The 23,231-nt window shown below is 41.5% G+C and overlaps 1 protein-coding gene across 5 annotated transcripts; it reads left to right on the top strand.

Moving 5' to 3' along the window:
- The first annotated feature begins 9,046 nt into the window (after nucleotides 1–9,046).
- On the top strand, nucleotides 9,047–23,210 carry chfr (checkpoint with forkhead and ring finger domains, E3 ubiquitin protein ligase). Of its 5 annotated transcripts, none has more exons than XM_080499723.1 (19): nucleotides 9,047–9,134; nucleotides 9,935–10,056; nucleotides 11,110–11,209; nucleotides 11,374–11,483; nucleotides 11,581–11,640; nucleotides 11,748–11,933; nucleotides 13,552–13,632; nucleotides 13,734–13,896; nucleotides 14,008–14,162; nucleotides 14,266–14,428; nucleotides 16,750–16,949; nucleotides 17,328–17,429; nucleotides 17,565–17,648; nucleotides 17,859–17,929; nucleotides 18,066–18,153; nucleotides 18,971–19,078; nucleotides 19,152–19,224; nucleotides 20,629–20,706; nucleotides 22,424–23,210. In XM_080499723.1, the coding sequence occupies exons 2-18, from the start codon at nucleotides 9,951–9,953 to the stop codon at nucleotides 20,669–20,671; spliced, it is 1,893 nt and encodes a 630-aa protein (XP_080355849.1). In that variant the 5' UTR covers nucleotides 9,047–9,134; nucleotides 9,935–9,950; the 3' UTR covers nucleotides 20,672–20,706; nucleotides 22,424–23,210. The 5 variants fall into 5 exon arrangements, 4 of the variants coding, with proteins under 4 accessions (XP_080355849.1, XP_080355850.1, XP_080355851.1 ...); XM_080499724.1 differs by having other exon boundaries at nucleotides 22,601–23,210; XM_080499725.1 differs by lacking the exons at nucleotides 20,629–20,706; nucleotides 22,424–23,210 and adding exons at nucleotides 19,852–19,877; nucleotides 19,988–20,365.
- Nucleotides 23,211–23,231: the final 21 nt, after the last annotated feature.

The raw sequence follows: 23,231 nt of genomic DNA on the forward strand, positions 1-23,231 counted from the left end.
CTGAAACACCAAAGTGTAATTTTTGATTTTCAGTCAGGAAAAGTCTGAAAAAAATCCCCAAAAACTGAAGTTTCATTTGCGTGTTGCAGGTCGCCATCAAGCACATTCCAAAAGAAGACGTCTATTATACAAAGATTGTAAGTGTACATTATCCATAAATCTGCACAGACTCTGTGTGTATCACTCCTCACTACAAGCTTTTCATCTCTCTCTTGGTGCTCTCAGGACAAGAACGGGCCCCAGATCCCTACAGAAGTGGCCATCATGCAGAGGCTCATGGCTGGACAAGCTGGGTCACAGGCCGCGTCGGCACCTGTGGCCTTGCTTGACTGGTATGACCTGGATGATGAGCTCATCCTAGTCCTGGAGCGACCCGTCCCCTGCATGGACATGTTAGACTACATTTATGATGTATATGACGGCTCACTGACGGAGGAGCAGGCTCAGGTAGATGTCCAGAGAAGAGCTTCTTCAAGCTCTTCAACATTCTGTTGAACCATTAGGAACACCAATTACAGTTACAACTTGAGGAATTTGCTTGTGTAAATCAAAGTCAATCAAATTCTACTTTTAAAGCACTTCACAATAACTCTGAGTTAGCGTTGCCAAAGAAATTCGGGCTGAGTAGGTTGTGTTTTCATATGTATGTATGTAATCAACTTTTCACAAATAGCTACTCACTCAAATTACATGACATTTTCAGGGATGAGTCGTCATCATCTCAGGACCAATTGATTAGATTTCGGGACATTAATAGCCAACCTTTTTCAAATACCTGTACATCCCGAAAAACTGTGAAAATATGTTCCATACAAAGCGGGTGGGAGAGGCACCTTAAAGAGGAGATCAGCATCTGTTGCCATGGAGATGCTCCCCGCTCACTGTTTAACACAGTGGCGTAGCTACTTGTCCTCCCTAGTTACCATCCATATGAGCTAAAGGCTATCACGCTTGCAATGCTTACTTGGTTCCGCAAACAAATGTGGCATTGACAAAGGTCTGCGCTCCACGAGTGCCAGATCTAGTTACCTAAAGTGTTTTACAGCTAAAATACAATTAAATGTTGCATGCATCCAAAAAAAAAAAAAAAAGAATAAGAAGCACAAACATGTTATCAAAAGCCAAAAAACCCAATAATATTTGTGCGGGTTACATAAAGAAACACGTTGTTAAATCTGAATGTCGTCAGCATAACAAAGAGTCATTACATACCAGCTCAAATGGTGAAATACAATATTTAAGTCAAGACTATTTACCTCACATGGTCTTCTGAGTCCAGGTCCAGAACATTCTCCTAATAAAAAATGGTCTCTTCTCCCAGGTCATCATCAAACAGCTGCTGGCTGCTCTCCTCGAACTGGAGCGTCAGAATGTCTTCCATCGAGATATAAAATTAGAAAATATCCTCATTGAGACCGGACGAGACGTCCCCCGAGTGCGAATTATAGACTTCGGGCTGAGCATCCTCATAGAGAGATGGACGATGTTCCGCAAACTTGCTGGTGAGTTGATTTTCCTCTTTTTCATTGTCAACAGGTGGTGAATGGGACATGAAGCCCGTCGCCAGAGCAGAAGTCACTCAGTATGAAGGTGCATCAAGCATTTCTTTATCTCCTTCTTGTGTTCTCTTCAGGTACGAGGTGTCACTTCCCCCCAGAGTTTCTAGCTTGCGGCATGTCTGCATCAGCATACACCATGGCGTGGCAGCTGGGGGTGGTGCTTTACGACAGCCTCCACGAAAACACGCGGTTTCAGACCCAGCTGTTCACCACCAAGGAACAGAGAATCCGGACGGGTCTGTCTCAAGGTAGGGGAGCCGGCACCGGTCAGCGAGGACGCTTCATTTAGCTTTAGTTTAGTTTTTAAAAGCCTCAACACTTAAGTTCATGAGGATGTGGACACATTCATACATTTATCCAAAATCTTTCATTTAGTTTCATGATGCTCCACTCTTTTCTCTCCCTCCATCTTTCCCTCTCGTGAGTCTCAAATTTGAGTTAATAAATCTTTCTGGAGCTTAAAAACAATTGAATATGTTTAACGTAGATACCCAAATGGTAACTTTAGTTTTTATTCTCCCAAAATCGTTATTCTTATCATCTTAACATAATGTCCTGTATTCATTTTGGTCTTTTTTCCTCCAGACTGTCGATCGTTCTTGGAAGCGTGTTTAGCCATAAATGTGATGGAGAGGTCCACGCTGGAGCAGCTTCTCCAACACCCGTGGATGAAATAAGTTACCATTGTTGTGGTCTTGTGAATAAAGATTCAAGCAATACTTTGTAGAGCAACAGAACATTTTGTTTTAATCTCAACCTCCATACATAAAAAACATCTGGCGAAGCCTTTGACAATAAAACAACACCAAATCCCCCTTTCTTTAAAACAAATGCAGACTTCATGAGAACCACGTTACTGTCCAGATAGTACTGCTCAGGCTGGTTTAATCTCACAACGTTGGAAAATATTTGGATCAGTGTGATTACTGTAAAAATAAATAAATTAAATTATATATATATATATATATATATATAAATATATTAGTTTTACTGTCACAGTCGGTTATAGTTCGTCTATCTGTGTGTCTTTGTCTTACATGTGATTCATGTGCATTGTGTGTATGACACCCTGAGCCACGGTGAGGTTGCGGCTGAGCACACCCCTCCGAGCAGCGCATGTATGTGTGATTCAATAAAGACATTCCTGAGTAATTTTGGGTTGGTGTTAGAACCATACTTGAGCACCATTCGCTAGACTCTTCAACTCTGCTGATTACTTCTCTTTCGCTTTTCTCAACAAAGGGATGGGGGCACGTCTTGGTCTGGTCAGAGAGAAAGGTACTGCATTAGGTTTCAACCTGATGGTATAAGGTTGCTGCATTAACCCCAAAACCCTGACACACTTGGAGTAGTCATCATGCATCACTTTAATGTCGATGCTATCATCTTGAGACACAAGGTTGAGCTTGACACTTGCTGGCCAGTTTAAAAGTGCCATGTGCAGGTCTTTGACAACATATACGTTCTCTTGTATTTCTTGTTCTTCTTTACACAATGTTTCTCTACACATACCCAAAACATTGAGTGGAGATTGTCCAGGTCCAAAGAATGGTCAATCTGATTTGTGTAACTCAGTCCCACTTTGGTTTATACTGTAGTACAGGAGTCTCAGACTCGCGGCCCGTGGGATAACATTTTGTGGCCCGCAGGACGCTATGAAAGTTTAATGTTAATGCGGCCCGCGAGTTTTATATGAATGGCACTTTACCACGTTGTGTGTGGAAGGTCCCTTTTTTGTGCAAGCAGAGAAACATTTCACAACTACGGAGGTTCCTGTGTAACATCACATAGCCGTCATAGAATTACTACTTCTTACTGTGTTTGAAAGGAGCATGTTTGAGAGTTGGATCAAGTCAATGTTACCGGTGTTGGATTTGGCGTCATACGGATTGTATTTATTTTTTCCATCAGTTAAAATGGGCTGATTTGTTTTAAAGTGGACGGCGATATGATTCACCATTATCCATGCGGATGATTTGTTATCATGATGAATCTGCAAATTAACAATCGGATTAACGACTAACACCGATGTTACATTGACAATGTCACCGAGGGGAGTGGACCTCCCATGGGGCCACTCAGTCAGTTCACGTCCGCCGTCCAGCTTTGGAGTCAGGCTCCAGCCTGGTTCTGTTAATATATATATATATATATATAATGTAAAACTGGACTTTTTCCTTCAACCGTCACACTCATTCACACTCCCGGAATGACAACTTTGATTCATACATCAATTTACCAAATAAAAAAAAATGGACAGAAATTCTGGATAGAAATTTCTTATTCATAGAGAAGTTGCTTTGCTATACATAAAGAGCAGACACAAGCTACTGAAAAGCTAATACAGCTTGGTTACCTTCTAATACCACCAAGGATTAGGTCCTACCATCAACGAACATCTTAAGCGAACCAGTCAGAAGATGTTCAGTTACTTATACACCTACTACGAAAATATAGCACAGATGATTTTCACAAATTTTCAATCAAAAACTATCAAAGGATTGCTAACCTAACTGTAACTGATTGTTCAATCAAGAAATACCACAGTCACTTTCTAGAGAACAATTGATTGGCCAATTACCTGAAACAGACAATCTGTTGTGTTACAACTATAGTGTTAGCAGGTAGTATACATTAAAACCTGATGGATGTGTCCTTTGCAAAGAATGTTGTACTATTATAACATTGTTTTTGTTTTTACTAGAGCTTGTAATTTCAACTCATTTCCCTTGCAATTCAACTCAATCAATCCACAAATTGAATTAATAAAAAAAACCAGTAAGGTATTTTGCTCAAGTGTGTTTTAATTTAAGGGTACATTTAAAAGAATAGCAACTCTTAAAACATTTACATAACTAACAACACTAGAACTATTTACATAAATGATTAATTCAGTCTTCCTACGAAAATGGGCCGTGATAATTTGCCAACACACAACAGTTCTGCCAGATCGGATTGACAGTTCCTATTAAAGCGAGAAGCACAGGAGAGTCCCAGATGTGGTAACACTTGACTCTGGCAACTGCGTCCTCCACAATGATCCACAGACGAGCAATGGATTGTGTCTCTCCGGTCTCTTTCTTGCTGAACTGACCAGGGTGACGAAAAGGTGGAATGTGAGTTTGGCTCCAACTTCATCAAGGAGGTCTTGAATAAGGAAGCCCTTATCTGCTATGACTTCATCTCCTGGCTCCAGCAGAGGAAGGATTCCACTGACCCCAGAGATTTCTTTGTCAGAGATGCAGCCAGTGCACAACGGTGAAAGAATGTCACCAACCCACAAGGAGCAACTCCGATCAGCCCTTTAAGAGTTGTGCGTTTCTTGTAGGCGGAGAACGTTTCGGACTGCAATGTCAGGGATGATGCAGCCTCCAGAGCAACTTCTGTGCAGTCCAAGATGACGCGTATCTTTGGAGAGAACTTCCGGAACCCCTCAGGCATACTGGCTTTTACCTTCTCATGACTGAGCCACATGTTGATGGATGAGAATACAATGAAAGGGTAGTTGGCCCAGGTGATGGTCACTCGGCTGACAGTAGCAACGCTTACTTGAAATATGTCAGCAATAAGCTGCTCCTTCATGCCCACAGCCACCCTGAACATTGAGAACATTAAAAACTCATCAATCACAGGCATTCTGCAGGCAGGGCTGGGTTCAGCAAATGCTTCATCTCCAATGTATACTGGATTCTCCAACGTATACTCCAGTATACTGGACCATACTGCTCTGGTCTAGTATATTAGGCGGGATGCAGGTGGTGGCCTGGACTCCCAGAAGACCCGGAACACACACTCAGATGGGAATTTGGTGTAGAACCGGATCTGCTCATCAGAAGCACAGTACCGACTAAAAAGCGTGGCAGACAAATCCACTTTCTCCAGCCTGGCTTCCAACTCCTTGATATATTCAAGGGCTTCATCAAGTGCACCTGTGAAACCAAAAAATAAATGTACATCAAACATTAAATTAAATTAGTACATAAATAAGGTCTAACTATAAAAAAATTAACTTAATTAATTAATTAATATTATTAATTAACATACATTGTTATAAACAACCATGTGCTCGTATTAATTTTTATCTAATATTTTCATTACTTTATTTTTAAAATGTAAAATTTAATTAAAACAGTCTTGTTGAATTTCATTTTCACTGGTTAGCAAGATTGTTTTAATTATTGAGCTACTGTGACATTATTTCCTTATATGGATCAATACATTGTGTGAGTCAAGGTGCAAGTATATACTACTACCCTGCATCAACACACAGAAAAAATGAAGCGGAAAAAATCTCTCAGGAAACATGAAACAAAAATAAAACAAAAACAAGAAGAGGACAAAAAGAAAAAAGCATGATAGTGGTAAATGAGTGTGTCAGCTGTGTGTGTTCGATCAGTGTTTTTCAACCTTTTTTGAGCCAAGGCACACTTTTTTCTTTGGACAAATCTCGAGGCTCACCACCACCCGAAAATGTTAAAATGTGAAACTCTGGAGCCTCTATTAACAATATAAAGTAATTCTCATCAATGCTTTATCAACAGGAATCAAATAAATACAGAAAAAAGTATTTCCCAATTTCTTTTTTTAAATTTTTACTCACTCAGTGTGAAACCTGGACCTGATGGAAGAAGAGCTGAGATCCTGGTTAGATTCTTCCTTTTCAAAAACTTCTCCATCACTGTCACTGACACAGTACTTTGATACAAGATGGGAGCAGGTGGTGGAGATTAACCACACTTACCTCTGTTAAGTTTCATTTCACCAGCAACGCTTTGTGCTGCCATCTAGTTAGATCATTAAAAAAAAGTTAGTCCCAGTTAGTCCCAGACACATTGTCCCAAACTCCCAGTCATCCACCAAACACCAGAAAAGTTAACTGCACATTTAAGTCCATGTAACGTGAATTCAGCCATTTTCTTCTAGACATATTCATAAAGTGTGTATATATTAATTATTAAAATTTGACAGTGTGGTTAACAACATTCTGTGATATGACAAACTTGGAGCACATATTTATTCTTATTTTACACCAATTTTAACAGCTTTATTTTAAGAAGTAGTCCAGCTTTGCTTGCACAGTATGTCATAAGTCTTGTTGTGACAGGAGAGGCTAACAGGATGAGCACAGGTTTCCATAGAGACAGATGTTCTGAGGTCTTTGAAGGCCTTTAAAGGCTTTGACATTTTTACAATTTACTCAGTGGTTTAGTGTCCAGAATGGATCTTCTTGTGGACCACTTTTGGACCGCGAGCCTTATGTTTGACACCCCTGTTTTAAAATCAAATCAAAGCCAGGGAATCACTTCTCTAGATCACCTGGCTGTTCCCTCTATAGATCAGCTGCCCCTGATGAATGGAGAAGCATGTGATGTTGGTCCAAAACCCACTTGTATTTGAAGCAGTGGAGGGATGGAGGCTGGTTCATCGTGAAAACTGAACACTCAAACTTGAACGTGAACCGTGGATGTGCACAGGATTCCATTCATACTACATTTCCACCTTCATTGTCAGTGCGCGTTCCATAACAGAGTCGACCGATGCGTTAATCCGCACCTGCGGGCGAAGACCCATTGACCAGCCCCTGGCTGGCTGGTGACTGTAAAGTCCTTGTGGATGTGAATATAAGTGTGTGGTCTATTGATCTGAAATTGGTTGTTTGAAAAAAGTGTCAAGACAGCAAGATACGATTGATAATTTATTAAGCAAAGATAGCCAAATGCAATGAGCAGCGCTGGACACCAAGTATACTCACGCCGACATTTATTTAACAACACAGAACAAATCACACTTTGTATTCTTTTAGATCCAGTTTGATTATTTCATTTCCCCCTTTTTTATACTATCCTTTCAGTTGGGAAAGTTTCCTGTCCACTCAGTTTCTTTTCAAAACAGAATTTTCTTTTTTTTTTTTAAAGGAAAGAAAATATTGGGATCAGAGCTCTGATAAAATAACAAACTTTTTCAAATGGGGAAAAAATATTAATCGACCCGGGAAGTGCTTGTTTTTTTCCTTGAAAAGGGGTGTTGTGTGATTTCAGGGCTTGGTGGATGGAAGAGATATCCTCTGATGAGACTCCTCAGACTTATCCACTGCCAGTCTCCACGTCCATCATGAAATCAGGTTGTCCTTCTCGCATTTGAATCATATACAACCCAAAAAAACAACAACAATCGGAGAACAAGACACAAAATCAGTAAATCCTCGGCACACAAGTGGAAAGTTCTCACAACCTTCTTTCAAAACGACTGATTTTGTTGCGACCTCAAATTGTACTCTTTTTTTCACGCCACGTGTTTTCTCTAACCAGGAAGTGTCGCTGTTGGGTGTTCTGCTCGCTCTGCTGCGCCACTCCTGCCCTCTGCTGGACAAAGACGGCCATAGCAAACAGCTTATAGAATAGATGGAATAGAAAAGAACACATAATAAATAAAATAGATGTGAACATCTCAATAACACAGAATAAATATTTAATAACATCTACACCTAATTTAATGAAAGCCATAGAGAACCGTGTGTGTGTGTGTGTGTGTGTGTGTGTGTGTGTGTGTGTGTGTGTGTGTGTGTGTGTGTGTGTGTGTGTGTGTGTGTGTGTGTGTGTTTGTTTTAAATGGGTTTTGCGGTTGCCTTGTGGCATATGAGTTATGTGTGAATAAAAATGAAAACAATAAATGATACGCAAACTTCTTTCATGACTTCAGCAAACTACTGTCTGCTGTATGTATTGATTATGATTCTGTTATGGTTTTAATTTCCATTGTGATAATCCAAGCACGAACATTTCTGAATATCCTTGGACTTTTCCAACATTCCACACACAACAAGGGACACATTTTAGACTTGGTTTTTTGAAAACAACAAAAATGTAAATACATCAAACTTGACATCAGCCTGCCTGCCACTTGCTATGTATACTTAATGAGGTGGAGTGCACTAACTTTTTAACTGTATTCATAATAACACAATGCCAACAGGACAACTTGCATTCAGCAACCAATAACAATTCTCATGAACAATACAACAGTACAAGGATAAAATAAACTAAAACTAAATTAAACTATATATATATATATAATGTAAAGATTTTTGCTCTTTCTTATTAGTTTATCATAGTTGAATTGAGAAAATTAAACGTCTCAACCAGTTCTGAAACAAAAGATAACTTTATTCCCAGAGTATTTGCAATAAGGTTTATCTCCTAAGTGGAATTGCATTTTAGCATCCAATCGTCAAATAATCCAAACGACACATTCTTCCAGAAAAACACCTTAAATAATTTTCAATATTAAAATGAATGAATTCACCCAATTTCTTTCTTTTATAAAAGTTTACTTAACAGGACAGCTTTTTATAAATAACTTTAAAACATCTCTTCCCAACATTAATCGCTCTTCCACAAACCCAAAACAAGACGAGCACGCGCTCAGCACCCCTCCTCCATCAGCTGATGACGGTTCACGTATGCACGGTGTGAAGCTCGCGCACCCCTCTCGCAGGCAGGAAGTGCCTCGGACCTGGAAGCTAACTGGAATATGACGAGGAGAAGCGCTCGTATACAGCACAACAAGAGTCTGACGGTAAAGTGTCCGTTTCAAACACGAGATAAGATGAACGTTATGGAGGATACCGACAGTTGGCGAGGAGCGTGTCTGTGCTTATCTCTCCTCGGGACAGACTCCGCGCTCCGCGGCTAATGCTAACCGTTAGCCTTGTGTTTACTATTGACAAAAGTTGAGAGGGTTCAAGTTGTCGTTGTTGTTGTTGTCCCGCAGCAAGTCTATTGTAGAAGTGTTTACCTCCCTGATTGCGGTGGAGCGATTACAATAACTTCACTTTTTGAAGCTTGCCACGGAACAAAACAGAGCGTGTCCCTTTAATACGAGTAAGCTTGTAAACATTGGTTTTGGGCTTCAAGCCAAACTGACGCGGAAACTTTTCAGCTTTACAAGAAATCCTCTATTTTACCACTTAAATGTGTTTGTTGTGTGTTTGTAACTGTTTGCTCTGCATTTATAAACAACAGTTATAATAGTGGAACTGTCGATTGATGTGCATTTACAGATTCAACATTGAATCCTGGCAGAAATAAGTAAAGGTTCATGTTATTTCATACTTTGTTAAACATTGTGTTTTAACAAATACAGTGTTTTAAAGGGACGTGACTATATATATCCTAAATGTCTGGGTTGGTTTTTTTTTTACCTAGTTTGGCAAATAAACACAACTTAGTTTGACTAAAACCAGCTTTTGAACATCTGATCAGGAATTAAAATGAATTTCTTGCTAATCTATTCACCAATCTGAGGCCTAAATCTAGAAAAACCCCAAATGAACCGATGATGATGCTGACTAACTTTTGAATGATGTGATTTGTTAGAAAAGCGCAGTGAGAAATGGAGAGCTGCAGAGGAGAGCAGCCATGGGGGAAGCTGGTCAAAGTGAACTCCAGTGAAACGGTGCTGCTCTCCAGCAGGGAGTGCACAGTGGGCCGGAAGAAAGGTGAGGCTGCTTTTCTGGGTCTTGTGCGTTATGGAATGACCAACAACCATTTGTCCCTGCCTATGTTAATAAAACATTTTTATGTGATTAACAATTTTTATTCCCCCCCTGCTTTAAATGGTTCAGACTGTAGCGATGCCTATTAACAAAAGACAATCCTGTCACCAGCGCAGACGTTGCTGTCAGTGTCTGGAGCCTTTAAAAGCTCCCCCTTGAAAACACAAAGCCTGTCTTAGTGCTCCAAACTTAGACAGCCCCTTGTGACGAGAACAAAAGACTTCCATTGAGAACATGTGGACAGAATATTAAGTAGATTTTTTTTTTTTTTTGTATGGGTTTTGCTTAAGAAAAGGTTAGGGCTATATTTCCCCCCTGTGTCTGCTTTGTTACCGTGAGCGTTTGGGGTTGGCTACTCTGCAGCTCTAAGCTATAAGCCTTAATTAGTTTGCTTATGTCTGGAGAGATTTTGAAATGTCAATGCAACACAGTTTCAGTTTGACATTAAAAGCTTTTTTTTTTTTAATACTATGATAGAAAAATTGATTTCCACATTTTTCTTTATAAACAGTAGAGTTAAGTTTTCCTGTGATAGAATTAAAACTGTGAAACGATCATGCATACTCTTTATTTATTACACATAAACTGAAATATGTCCAGCCTTTTGTTTCACTTCTCCACTTTTAACTCATAAGTCAAGAAAATCACAAGATAGTTTTTCTCATTGTTCAACCATAATTCATAATTATCACACATGTATATATTATTTAAATGATTCAAGCTTATTTATCTGTTATGAGTATTTTATACACAAATGGCCTTTCAATGACATTCACATGTTTTGAGTTGCCAGCCATAACATTAGGAACTATGCAAAACAAAAAAAACCTCTTACTTTTGTGTGTGTTTTATTCATCATTCATACTTGTTGCAGCTGCTTGAATCTTTGTCATGAGAAAGGAATGCAGACTGCACATTTTTTCCAGCAGATTCTTTAGAAATGATGAATATATTTTGAATTGTCTATACTGTATCATTGTTTTTCTTTACTTTCAGGATGTTATCTGTCCTTCCCGGCCTGTAAACTGGTTTCAGGGGAACACTGCAAGATTGTGAACGATGAAAGTTCAGGGCAGGTGTTCCTGGAAGACATGAGGTAACGTGTGTCCTGTCATTGCAATATTTGAACGATTAAATATTTGTTTTTCTCAAATGTCTGTGTGGCACCGCATGCTGGAATCTGGAAAATAGCCCGGAATTAGTTTGCGTAAAAACATTTTGTAAATATGTATACGATTTCTTTGATTGTTTTGTGTGTAGCACTAACGGCACGGTGATCAACATGTCCAAACTGGTGAAGAAGCAAACTCACACGCTGCAAAATGGCGACGTTATCTACTTTGTGTACAGGAAAAGTGAGCCTGAGCAAAGTAAGTTGTTTCCACTGTGACCCATGAGAACATTATGGACATGTCAATATCAGAAGGAATGATTGTTTTTGTTTGTTGTTTTTTTGTCACTCTGTAGACATTGCGTATGTTTACCACTCAATCAAAGGTCAGGAAGCTGCATCTCAACACAACAGTGGTGAGCAGTGGAAGTATCCCACCACAACTTGAACGGTCACACACGTTTTATGTATTTAATCATTGCTTCATGACGAACCTCTGCATCTTCCTGTCTGTAAACCCAAGACGCTGAAGACACGGAGAGGTCGGCCTCCAGTCCTCGTTCTGTCCCGGGGTCAGAGCTGTCCCCGTCCCTGTCCGTGGAGCCGGTCGTGCTCCCAAAGGCTCCTCTGCTTTCATCTCCGGAGGAAGCGCAACCCTCCACCTCCACCTCACACTTCTGTGTCCCGACCCCCTCCTCGGCTGCCTCCGGTAGGTTCTCTTCTCACGCACATACAAACAGAGATGGTCTCAAGACAGTACGAGATCATTTCACAACTGACCTGTGCTGTGCAACCAAACATCAGTTTACATATTCCCAGGGTGGTGAAGAGATGGACAATGTCCTCGTTTCAAGCTCTTCCTCGATATGTAAATGCCACTGAAACAAATTCAATGAGATCCTCGTTGCACAGCGTCGCAGCTAATAAAGTTATAAAACTGCTGGAAACTTTAATTAAGTTAACCAGAACAGGTAAATTGCAAAAGGCAGGAATTGATTTAAAAAAAAAAAATCTATTAAATTCAATTATTAAAAGTGTTTGCAATGAATTTCATTATCAATTCGTTTACGTTACCTTCGGAGCTTTGTCAATGCTGGCTGACTGAAAGTAAGTAAAAAAAATAAATAAATAAAAGCGTCAACCTGCAGAGCGAGTTGAAGGGAGCGAGGTGAAGGCGGTACAATAGAACCTCTGAGGAGTGGACCGGTAGGAGCGACGCCCTGTACTGGACGACACGTCACTGTGCACAGACACATATTTAACTGTTGACACACCTTAATGAGCGACAAGCTGCCTGATGAGGACAACAGACAGGTTTTCCTGGCAAATTTCAAGCTGAGCGACACTAAAACGGCCAAATGCTGATTATTGTAACATTCAGACGTTGTGGTAACACAACGTCTGAATGTCGGAGATTAGCTTTGAGATTAGCTTTGAGATGTGAGTTATCTCTGCCTCCTGCAGCGCAGTGCTGCTCCGTGAAGCTGCTCTCTGTCAGGTTGACGTTCCTTTAACGGCAGAGAACATCAGGCCGGTGGGCCGAAACCCACCAAGAGGCTCCAGTCTGGTCCCCCCAAAACAAGGAGCTTATAGAGCATTTATACTATTTTTAGTTTGACATTTCATTGTATTTTGCACCAGAATGTTTCATTAAAATTGTCTTTATGCTGAGATTCTAATCAATTTCAGTACTAACTGTTGGATTAAATTCAACTTAAAGGTTGAATTTAAAGATTAAATTTAAAGGTTATTATAGCAATATTTTACCAGTCTGGTCACTCAGGATGAAACTGGACTGTATGTGGTTCCTGAAGTACATTCAATCTTATTTAATAATTATCTTGTATACATCTTTTATACATGTGTATATATGTAGATATATTGTATACACATCTGTATTGGTTGAGTTATGTGCCTTAAAATAATCATAACATGTTTGATGTTTGGTTCATTCAATATCAACTGGTCCTACATTTTTAAATGTTTTTTCTTTAAACCGATTCATCGATTAATCGAAAAAATAATCCACCGATTAAACGATTATTAAAATAATCGTTAGTTGCAGTTTTAATGCAGACTTCACACAGGAAAGTCCGTCATTGCAGGTGTCCTGTCCACTGCATAGCCTAAATACCCTTTTTTTTAAAAAAAAAAGCAGGAATGTGTTTTTTGCTGGATGTGATATCTTGTGACGTTATATTTCATTTTTTTTAATTTTTTTTTTAATTTAATTTTTTTTTTATATTTCAGCTGTGCAAAAGCATATCATCACACCTCACTTAGGTTCATTTTTTTTGTCCCAATCTGTTGTTTCTCCATCTTGGCAGGCCAACGTAAAGATGGCGGCCCACAGGAAGAGGACACGGACAGCCTGGAGCCACAAAGCAAAAAGAGAAAAACTGACGATGGTTAGTTGGAATTCCTTGTATTCTCATGGATTTGTCCTTTATCTGAGCTCCTGGAAACTGTCAACATCACAGCGTTTTATACTCAATAACTGTTTTCACAGGTAAAGGTTACGACGTGAGCCCACCACACACCTCCACTGCAGAGGCTAAGAGACGTACTGGGAGTCTTCCATCCAAACCAGCAGCGGAGGGAACAAAAGCAGACAAGATGGAGGAATCTCTGACCTGTGTTATCTGCCAGGACCTGCTGCATGACTGTGTCAGGTAAGAATTCAAGGAGCTGTAATTACTGTGCAAATGTCAGGCAAGAAGTTTAACCTGTCATTAAGACTTCATGGGGCACGTTTTTGTCTTTTCTTTTTTTTTCCCCCCCAGCCTACAGCCTTGCATGCATGTCTTCTGTGCAGCCTGCTATTCGGGCTGGATGGAGCGTTCTTCTCTTTGTCCCACCTGCCGCTGCCCCGTCGAGAGGATTCGTAAGAACCACGTCCTCAACAACCTGGTGGAAGCTTACCTCCTCCAGCACCCAGGTTTGAACCCGAGCAGGCTAATCCAACCGGATCGGGACGTCGTACATTATCCTCATGGGATCCAATTTAAAAAATGGAGGATGTGACTCTGTCTGTTCCCCAGAAAAGTGTCGCAGTGAGGAGGACCTGAAGAGCCTGGACAGCCGGAACAAGATCACCCAGGACATGTTGCAGCCAAAAGTGGAGCGCTCTTATTCAGACGAGGACGGCAGTTCAGATTACCTCTTTGAGATCTCTGACAATGACAGTGACTCGTCGGACATCAGGTAAGATCGTAGATCATTTCCCCATTGGTACAAATATAAGATGGGCTCAAAGTGAGGTCGCCTTGTGTTCGAAGTGCAATATTCAATTCAGTTTTATTTCTATAGCGCCAAATACAACGGTCATTTAAAAGCACTTTACAGAGAAAAATCCAACTATTCCACATGATTAAGTATAAGTAACATCGGAAAGGCAAATTCCCTCTTAACAGGAAAAAACCTGCAGAACAAGACTCTCAGGCCACAGCCACACGAGGCAAAATGATCTTTTTTCTCCCCGAGGTTCTCAAAACAATTTCTGTCCAAATGCCAGTATGAACACGGCTCAACAGGAGCCTTCAGGGCTTGTCGTACACATTCCAGGCCTTTAGGGGCGCTGTGACTCAAAAACACAGAAGAAGACAGAGCACATAGACATGTAGAAGTAGACTCCTGCTGATAAACCTCTATATAACTAGTTCTATAGGTCTATGGCCGCAATCGTCCTGCTAGCGTCAGTAGCTTCTGCAGCGCCACTGGAGCTTGTCGTCCCTGATTGTTGTGTTTATTTGTTGACATTGCGGACTGCGGGGGTGGGGGGGGGTGGGGGTTCATCACCTTTTTTCCACAGATGATCGTCGGGTTTTAGAATTTCCCCCACTCTGGGGAACCCGTGTTCAATAAAACCTGTTTTCATGCTTCTAAAACCGCCTGGTGTGGACGACAGGCCAGAAACAGCTCCTTTAGGTTAACCAGTACGCCTCTGTGGACGGCCCCTCAGAGGTGGAGACTGTCTGCTCTTCTGGTTGAGGTTATAATAGAGAGGAAGATAATGATCGAACGGAGACATAAAGCAAAAGGCAAAAAAACATAAATCCACTGGTGGCAGAGGGATCAGAGGAGGAGGTTCAGATCACAAACCTCCACTGTCAAGAGATTCTGCAGGAATGAGTGAGAGGAGAAAAAGAGGAAAGACTGCAGAAGAGAGAGACAAATATTAGTGACAAGTAATAGTGAAACGTGAGTTAAAAAGGACAGGTTTAACTATTGCAACTTCACTACAGAATGGTCCTGGTAATCAAGAGGCTCCAATCCACCAAACCAACATGCAAATGGTAATTGAAGTTTTCGGGGGTGACATTTCACTGTATTTTACACTGGAATGTGTCCTTAAAATTGGCTTTATGTTGAGGCTGTAGTCATTTCCCATCGTAATTGTTTGGATTTGCAAACAATGTAGACATTTTCATCACATACTCTGCACCATGACAAAGAAACACTAAAACTGTGAAGGTTCCATATGATACAGTTTTCCCAAAATGTCATGCAGGTGTGGTGAGCACTAGACTTTCATCACTTCTAGGGCCTCATGCACAGGCTATGTGGACACATAGTACGGTTAGAAAACCATTCTTAAGTACATTTTGCACAATATGGGAGCTTTTTAAAGTTAATATTTCAAAGTTATAATGGCACTATTTTACCAATCCGGCCCACTCAAGTGAACTTGGGTTGAATGTGGCCCCTGATGTATAATGTGTTTAACACCCCTTGATGTAGTCTGTATAGAAGACTGGATGTTAAACAGAGAAAGAAATTGGTAAAAACCACAAAGGTAAACAAGAGCAATGGGAGATTTATGAGGGTCGACCTGGACACACATTCCTCTTCCAGATCAACTACCTTTATTCATTTAGTTAGTTTGAGGATCCCAGGATTTAATGTCATAATGTGAAAGGACACAACACAAGACGATATTGTTATCTTCTTCCACGTTACCATCTGAACCGTAGTGGACAGGCTTGGTTGATTACCATCAGTTTCACTCACCAGCTTGTGTTTCTTGTCTGCTGGTAACAAACGCTGCCTGTCGGGCCGATTCCCATGTTGGATGGAGGGAGAAGGCGAGACGCTGCTGGTTGTAGAATTGTGGCCGTTTATTCTTCTTTCATCACACACTGGACTGGCCGGTTGTTTCACACACCTGCAGTGTAGCGCCGGAGCGCAACAGGACAACAAGCTACACTCTCCAAAGCCAAAACTTGATATGACTCCATTTTCCACAATGCACTTGTCATTTAAAGTGACAGGCTAAAGCATGTGACAATATATAACAAAATGATACATATATATATTTTATTTTTTTTTAATCTGGATTACCACCAAAATGTTATTTCTTCCTTTGATCAAAATGCTGTTGACTAATTTCCATGAAGATCATCTCATTACTTGTTGAGGTGTCTTGTTAACAGACAGACAAATAAACAGGAGTGACTTTATAACCTTGTCTTGTATGGAGCAGAGCTCCTCCACGGGTTGATTTCCAGTGTGTTGCTCGTCTCCAGCCAGCCCCTGGTGAAGTGCAGACAGTGTCCCGGCTACAGGAGGGAAGTCAGCCAGGTGCTGTTTGCTACCAGCTCAACCTTCTGGATCCCCGGTCTGCCGTCCATCCCTCCGCCCCGACCTCCTTCTCCCAAACCCAGCGAGGAAGGAGCCGCCAAGGCCCCGGGGGAGCAGCCGTCCACATCCTCCCACGTCCCCCCAGGTGACAGACGTGTAACGCTTTACTCATGTATGATATGGCGGGAAAACTGCAGTCGCTTAGAAATGTGTCGCATCAGCCAAAGACTGTGTTTGACTTTGTGTTTTGTAAATGCCACGACTCTTCAAGTCCAGTAGATGGCAGTAAAGTTCAATAGTGGCAAAAATCTCTACTCCAGCAATTTTAAATTGTCAAGCAGGAGCAATCTTTATCCACACACAAGTACATTTGTCACAGTTGTGATATTATGGGATGTATTCCGGATTTTCTAAAGTCTGTGTTTTCCTTTCAGCACTTTAACTTGCTCTTTTATGACACCGGTTTCTCATGAGGGATAGCGAGCACCGTCCATACCTCACCGTCCGTCTCTTGTGCCTGCAGCTCCTCAGGAGTACTGCTGCCCTCCTCAGGGCGGCCATGTCACCTGCACCTGCTGCCTCCAGCCGATGCCGGACAGACGCGACGAGGCAAACAACCAGCAGTGTGAGTGGTCTGCTGCCCAAACTCTGCCTGTTCAGATACTTCATCTATGTCCTGTGATACAGTCGGCGTGAAAACGCTTGTGTGGCACAGTCTGAAATGTGCATCTCGGCTGCGTGATGCGTGTTGTTTTGGCAGGTGTGCTGTGCCAGCGACCTTTCTGTCACATGTACTGGGGCTGCCAGAGAATCGGCTGCCGAGGCTGTCTGGCTCAATTCCGCGGTGCGTATCCGTTTTAGCGAGACGGCCCCAGGGGATGTCTGCTTGTCGCAAATTGTCGTAAACAACCGTGCGATCTTTTTTGAAATGTTTGGCCGATTCCTCGGTAGGGCCCACATACAACATCATTATTCTTCTGCTTCAGTAACTCTGTAATTAATCTCTGCTGTTTGTTCGTCGGTGTTTTAAGTAGTTTTCCTTTTTCCTCTTCAGACCTCAATCTGATGGACAAATGTCTGGATGGTGCGCTGAACAACAATAACTACGAGTCAGACGTCCTCCAAGTAAGATCGAAATAGTGTCCAGTATTGGATGGATGGGTGACAGACTTAAGTTTCGCGTTGGCCTGAGACAGAAACCTGGAAAGAGTTTTCTGTAAAGATGTCTCAGGGTGTTGTGTGTGACCTTCCCCTCCACCAGAACTACCTGTCCTCCAGGGGGAAGACGTGGAAGGATCTGCTCCACGAGTCTCTGCAGGGATTGCAGCAGGGGGACTACAGCCTGACAGGTGAGCTCCACCTCCAGGGCGGACGTTCACTGCACACACAGTCAGGGCAGGCTGACGCTGCTACAAAGCAGGAAGGCTCTTATGTGTTTAATGTAAAGTGAATGAGCAGAAGTGGATTTAGTGCGGCCACCCTTTGCTCTCCACCAACACCACCGTCTTCCTTCAGGCTGCTGAGGCTCCATTGTCAACATGCTGATTATGCCTCTCTGGGCGGATTCAAACTCTACCGTCTCTTCAGAGAATCCCAAACAGATACTAAGAGGGAGAATGACTGTTGCCACCAGAAAGTACCATATTGTTCAGAAAACAGAAAACAAACTTTTTCTCGTGGGGAAAATAAACATTCATCTCCCGCGTGCTAAAGTTTAGTTTCAACTATCTGCTCAAAGGTTTTAAAATGCATTGTATGGCCGAGAGCAGGATTTGTTTCGAGGTAGGAGACCAGTCTGCGGACGACAGAGACTGTAGACTGAAGAGAAAACTGCAGAACATCTCAGAAATGTGGAAGTCAGGCTTCTATTACCAGTGTTAACAGCTGTTTAATTCTGTGTGCTGTTATTATCTTTAATATGAACAATACATTTATTGAAATACATCTTCATGAAAACGATAGTTTGACTGTAAAACCTTTTTCCAAATGAAACCCTGAATATATATATTATAGGATATAGCCTATATATCTATAGGATATATCCTATATATCTATATATACCTATATATCTATAGGATATAGGCAATATGCTATGGATGATTGTCCTCTGTTGCACATGCTGAGCGTCTTGCGCTCACTGAATGATTTGAACTTCCTCTCCCTTAGATCATCGTATCTCTGCGAGCACCATCCTGTGCTTCTGCTGCGGCCTGCGAGCTTTCAGGGAGCTGGCGTACAAGTACAGGCAGAACATCCCTCCGTCTGAACTTCCAGGTGAGGAGGAGCTGCGGATGTTTGTGTTCATGTGCCCGTCTGCTTCTCTAAAGCTCTGCTCCTCTGTCCTCAGCCGCTGTGACGTCACGTCCAGACTGCTACTGGGGACGCAACTGTCGTACGCAGGTGAAGGCCCATCATGCCACGTGAGTCGCCAGTGAATACAGGCTGTAAAGCCATTGTCCTCCCGCAGCGCAGATGGCTGCCCTCTAGTGGTTGTATGGTGAAACTGCAGATTATACACTCAATTGATCATTTCTTTGTCCCGTCAACATTTTTGTAATTTAGAACTACTTGTATCAACCAAGTCATTTCAGTCTCTACACATCAGTGGTGATAATATTACTAATAACTTTATTTGTATACCAGTTTTCTAACCTCTCACAGTGATTTACAATAAAACCAAAATTTACAACAATGAAATGCAGAGCATACAATTAAATGCAAATAGAAGAAATAAAAACAAGAGAACAACAGTTTTTAAAATCCAAGTGATAAAATTGAGTTTTCTGGTCTGAGATGTCTGGAGGGAGTTCTAGAGCTGAGGAGAGTAAAGGTAAAATATTATGGGATGTATTGTTATCAGGCCTGCTCTGTGCAAAGTGTGCTGTCCATGTGCTGTTATTTATAGTTGCTTTTTATACACCCGATTAGAAAAGCATGAAAGCAAATAGATGTCATGCGTTCTCACCTCTTAAGTCATGAGATATTTGTACACGTGTTGGTTTTTTTTAAATAATCACACAAAATTATTTCCTTCTGTTGTGTGTCAGTGTGCAGAGGGGGTGTCAAACATAAGGTTCGTGGTCCAAAACCGTCCAGAAAGTTTCTGCACCGACCCGCCAAACCACCAAACACATAAAACGTGTCTTTATTTTATTTATTTTTTTCATTTACTTTCTTTTTTAGAAAACGAGCATAACCCTCAAAGCTGTGGTCTCAGGAGGAGTTTGAACAAACATGCATAATGCAACAGCCACTGGAGAAGTCTGGAGGACATTCCTCCGTATTTTGCACCAGAAGGTTTCATTAAAATTGGCTTTACGTTGAGATTGTAGTCATTTTCACTAGTAATTGTTCGGTTTTTACAAAAAGATCCAACATTTTCATCACACTCTGCACCACAACAAAGAAAAAGTTTAAGACCACTGTGGGACTGAAACATAAATCTCATTTAAATTGACACAATCACACCTTTTGGAGCAATAACGGAGTTAACCTGAGACAAACATGGCGGTGATGTGTGGCGTCAGTCAAAGCTGTCATGTGAACAGTCCAGTCTGAGGAGGTCGGATCAATACGATTGGTCCCAGACAGTCACTGTCACAGTGCAAAGCATCATGGGATTGATCCACTGACTCACACACCAATCTGACCTCCTCAGTGTTGATGTTTCTCAGAGAAGTGTTTTTTTTTTCCCTTTTTTCCTCAATTTGACCACTAGGAGGAGCTGTTGTTTAAACAATCTCCAGGGGCTGGTTGGGGTCATGTCATGTCTCTTTGGCTTTCTACTTCTCCAACAGCTTCTTTTCTCTTCCTTCCACTTTTAGGAAGTTCAACCACATATGTGAGCAAACCCGTTTCAAGAGCTGAAGGAAAGCGACGGAACAGCCCAACCTCGTCTGCATGTAGGAGACAAAAGTCCCCGTGGTGTTTTTATTTGTGTCCATTTTGCCTTATGCAATAAATAACAATCAGTCTGGGTTTTTTCCTGTTGTGGCCGGAGCTTCTGCCGGAAAGCTCTGCACTTCCACACCGACGTGCACGCTTCAGGGAAGCTGGGAAATAAACACCAGCTTCTGTTCAAACTGGAATCAACATGGTTGCTCGTGCATTTTTATTATTCTTTCTTTAAGTTATGGCTTGTTTTTTGTTTTTCTTTTTTTTTGAAAGTTGAAAAAGTTGAGTTACTGTCCCCCCCCCCCCCGAGCACGCTTGTGTCCTTGTGTCCTCCTGACTTGGTGATTGAAGAGCTTCCTGTGTCCAACACAAAGACTATTGAATATCGACCGTGTGGCAGTAAATGACTCACGGCTGTAAACGGGAGCGTTCCAAACCACCACCTTCAAATAGCCTGGTGTCGTTCTACTGCCGTCAGTCTGTCAAGTAGCAGTCGTCTGGCTGCTGCCCGCATCCAAACCACTAAAGTTGAGACGGCGTCACGTCCCGGAGCGTGGTGCCGTTCCCCCCCCGCCGGGGCATTTCACCCAGTTCCCAGGCGAGGGCAAAAAGCCATGTCAAAGCCCCCTCATGCACGTACGAGGGCAGATTTGTAATCCCATGTGATATTTGTGTAGGATTTGGTGTCTGTGGGGAGGGGATCAACGCGCGGTAACGCCGGCGGAGGGCACAGGGGCCTCCGTTGTGTGCTTTGCTCTGGATAATCATCTCCAAGGTGATTAAAGTAGTATAGAGGGAGCGTGTTCTCGGAGCCTCGTCGTCGGGCGCTAATCTGATGAAATGCACAGTTACTCTACGCGGGCGGCGCCGCAGGCAGCCGCGAACCACCTCGTGCTTCTCGGAGGCTTGTTTCAACCTCAAGGAGTTTAAGTTTAAAAAAAAAAAAGGGAGAAGTTTAGAATGATTCCAGCATATTATGTGGAAGAAATGTGCTCAAACACATCAGGCCACCTGTATTTTCGTTATTATTATTTGTTACAATGCAGTTTATTACCAACTGCAGTCATTCTGGGTTTAATCTTTAATCAGATTAAGATATTCTGCCCCCCCCAGTATTATTCTTGTTTCATTTACAAATCAATGTTATACATTTTATTTAGTTATATGATGAGTTGGAGTTCCACTGGTTCCTCAGGTACATGCAGCTGCTGGATTTTGCAGTTTAAACTGCCGTTTAGCCGTTTCTATAGTTAGAGAGCAAGTTAGTCGTGATATAAAAGTTACACAACAGTTTTTGAATAATTCCGATTACCTCTCATTAGGTTATTCAAACATGCACAGCAAATATTGATGTCTTCTGTAAAAACAACAGACAAATCATCCATTTTTGCTTTATTTAGTCAAAATCAATTATTAGCATGTTGGTTCTAAGAGGCCTTATATATGAAAATGTGGGAATGACAGTATTTTCTTATTTTTACTGTTTTTGGTGTGATGAATAGAGAATTAGAAAAGATTTTAAAAAAAAACATCCAGTTCACTTTATGTGCTTTCACACGATTAAACACTGGTCTTATTTTAATGTTTTAGTATTTCAGATAATCTAGAAAAATCACTTTTTGAATATTTTACAAGTTTTGAAGATTTTGCACATTTTCTTTCTCATATTATAAGGTTGTTTTTTTTGGTTTTTGGTTTTAATCTGAAAGATTATTTGATCTCCAGTGTCTGGGAAGTGGTCTGATTAGACGTACAATGGCGAGAAGAAGGAAGACTCGTAACCCGTGCCATATGAACGTGGGTCGTTTGCCTTGTGTTTATGAATGAGTTGATTTATGGCATTAGTGAGGTGGTTTGACATATTTTTTCTTTTCTACCTTCTCATTCATGGTGGGTCCACAGTGGCATTCCTCAGCAGCTCAGGCCCGCAGTACAGCCCCAGGTTTTCATTATACCCTCCAGGTGATCTGGGCACCCGAAGCCAACAACAGTCTCAAGCCGCCCCAATCAGGAATTGGTATTAGAGGCTTTGGAAGGAGTGCTTTTTATTTTTTTTTTTGCATTCTCCCTGGTGTTCAACATAACAACACACGTGCACACACTCCTCCCGAGTGTGTGCACGTGTGTTGTTATGTTGAACACCAAGGCAAATATTTACTCACTTTGTTCACTGAAGTGTGGACCAAGCTGCCCAGCAGGTGTCGCTCTACCTCATCACGGCTCTCGGGGGGGATTTGGGCCGACCGGACGGAAAAGTCGGACATTTTTGTATGCAATGCACTAATCTTCCACATTTGGTGTCGATTTCTAATCACAACGTGTCGTCGAATCACTTATCGGGTAGCACCGGGCACACGCAGGTATGGTTGTTGGGTCAACTTTGACAAATGTGTTGAAAAGAAAAAAAAGATTATCATTGTTGTATTAGCGATGCTTCAATTGTCTGTTTGAAATGCTTCTGATTTGCTTGTTTATCTTAATTAAACCTTCTGCTATAGAACGTCTCTTCAAACTGTGGGTTTTGTTTTGCTTT

Source organism: Blennius ocellaris (genome assembly GCF_963422515.1).
Source record: "Blennius ocellaris genome assembly, chromosome: 7".
NCBI classification, from domain to species: Eukaryota; Metazoa; Chordata; class Actinopteri; order Blenniiformes; family Blenniidae; genus Blennius; species Blennius ocellaris.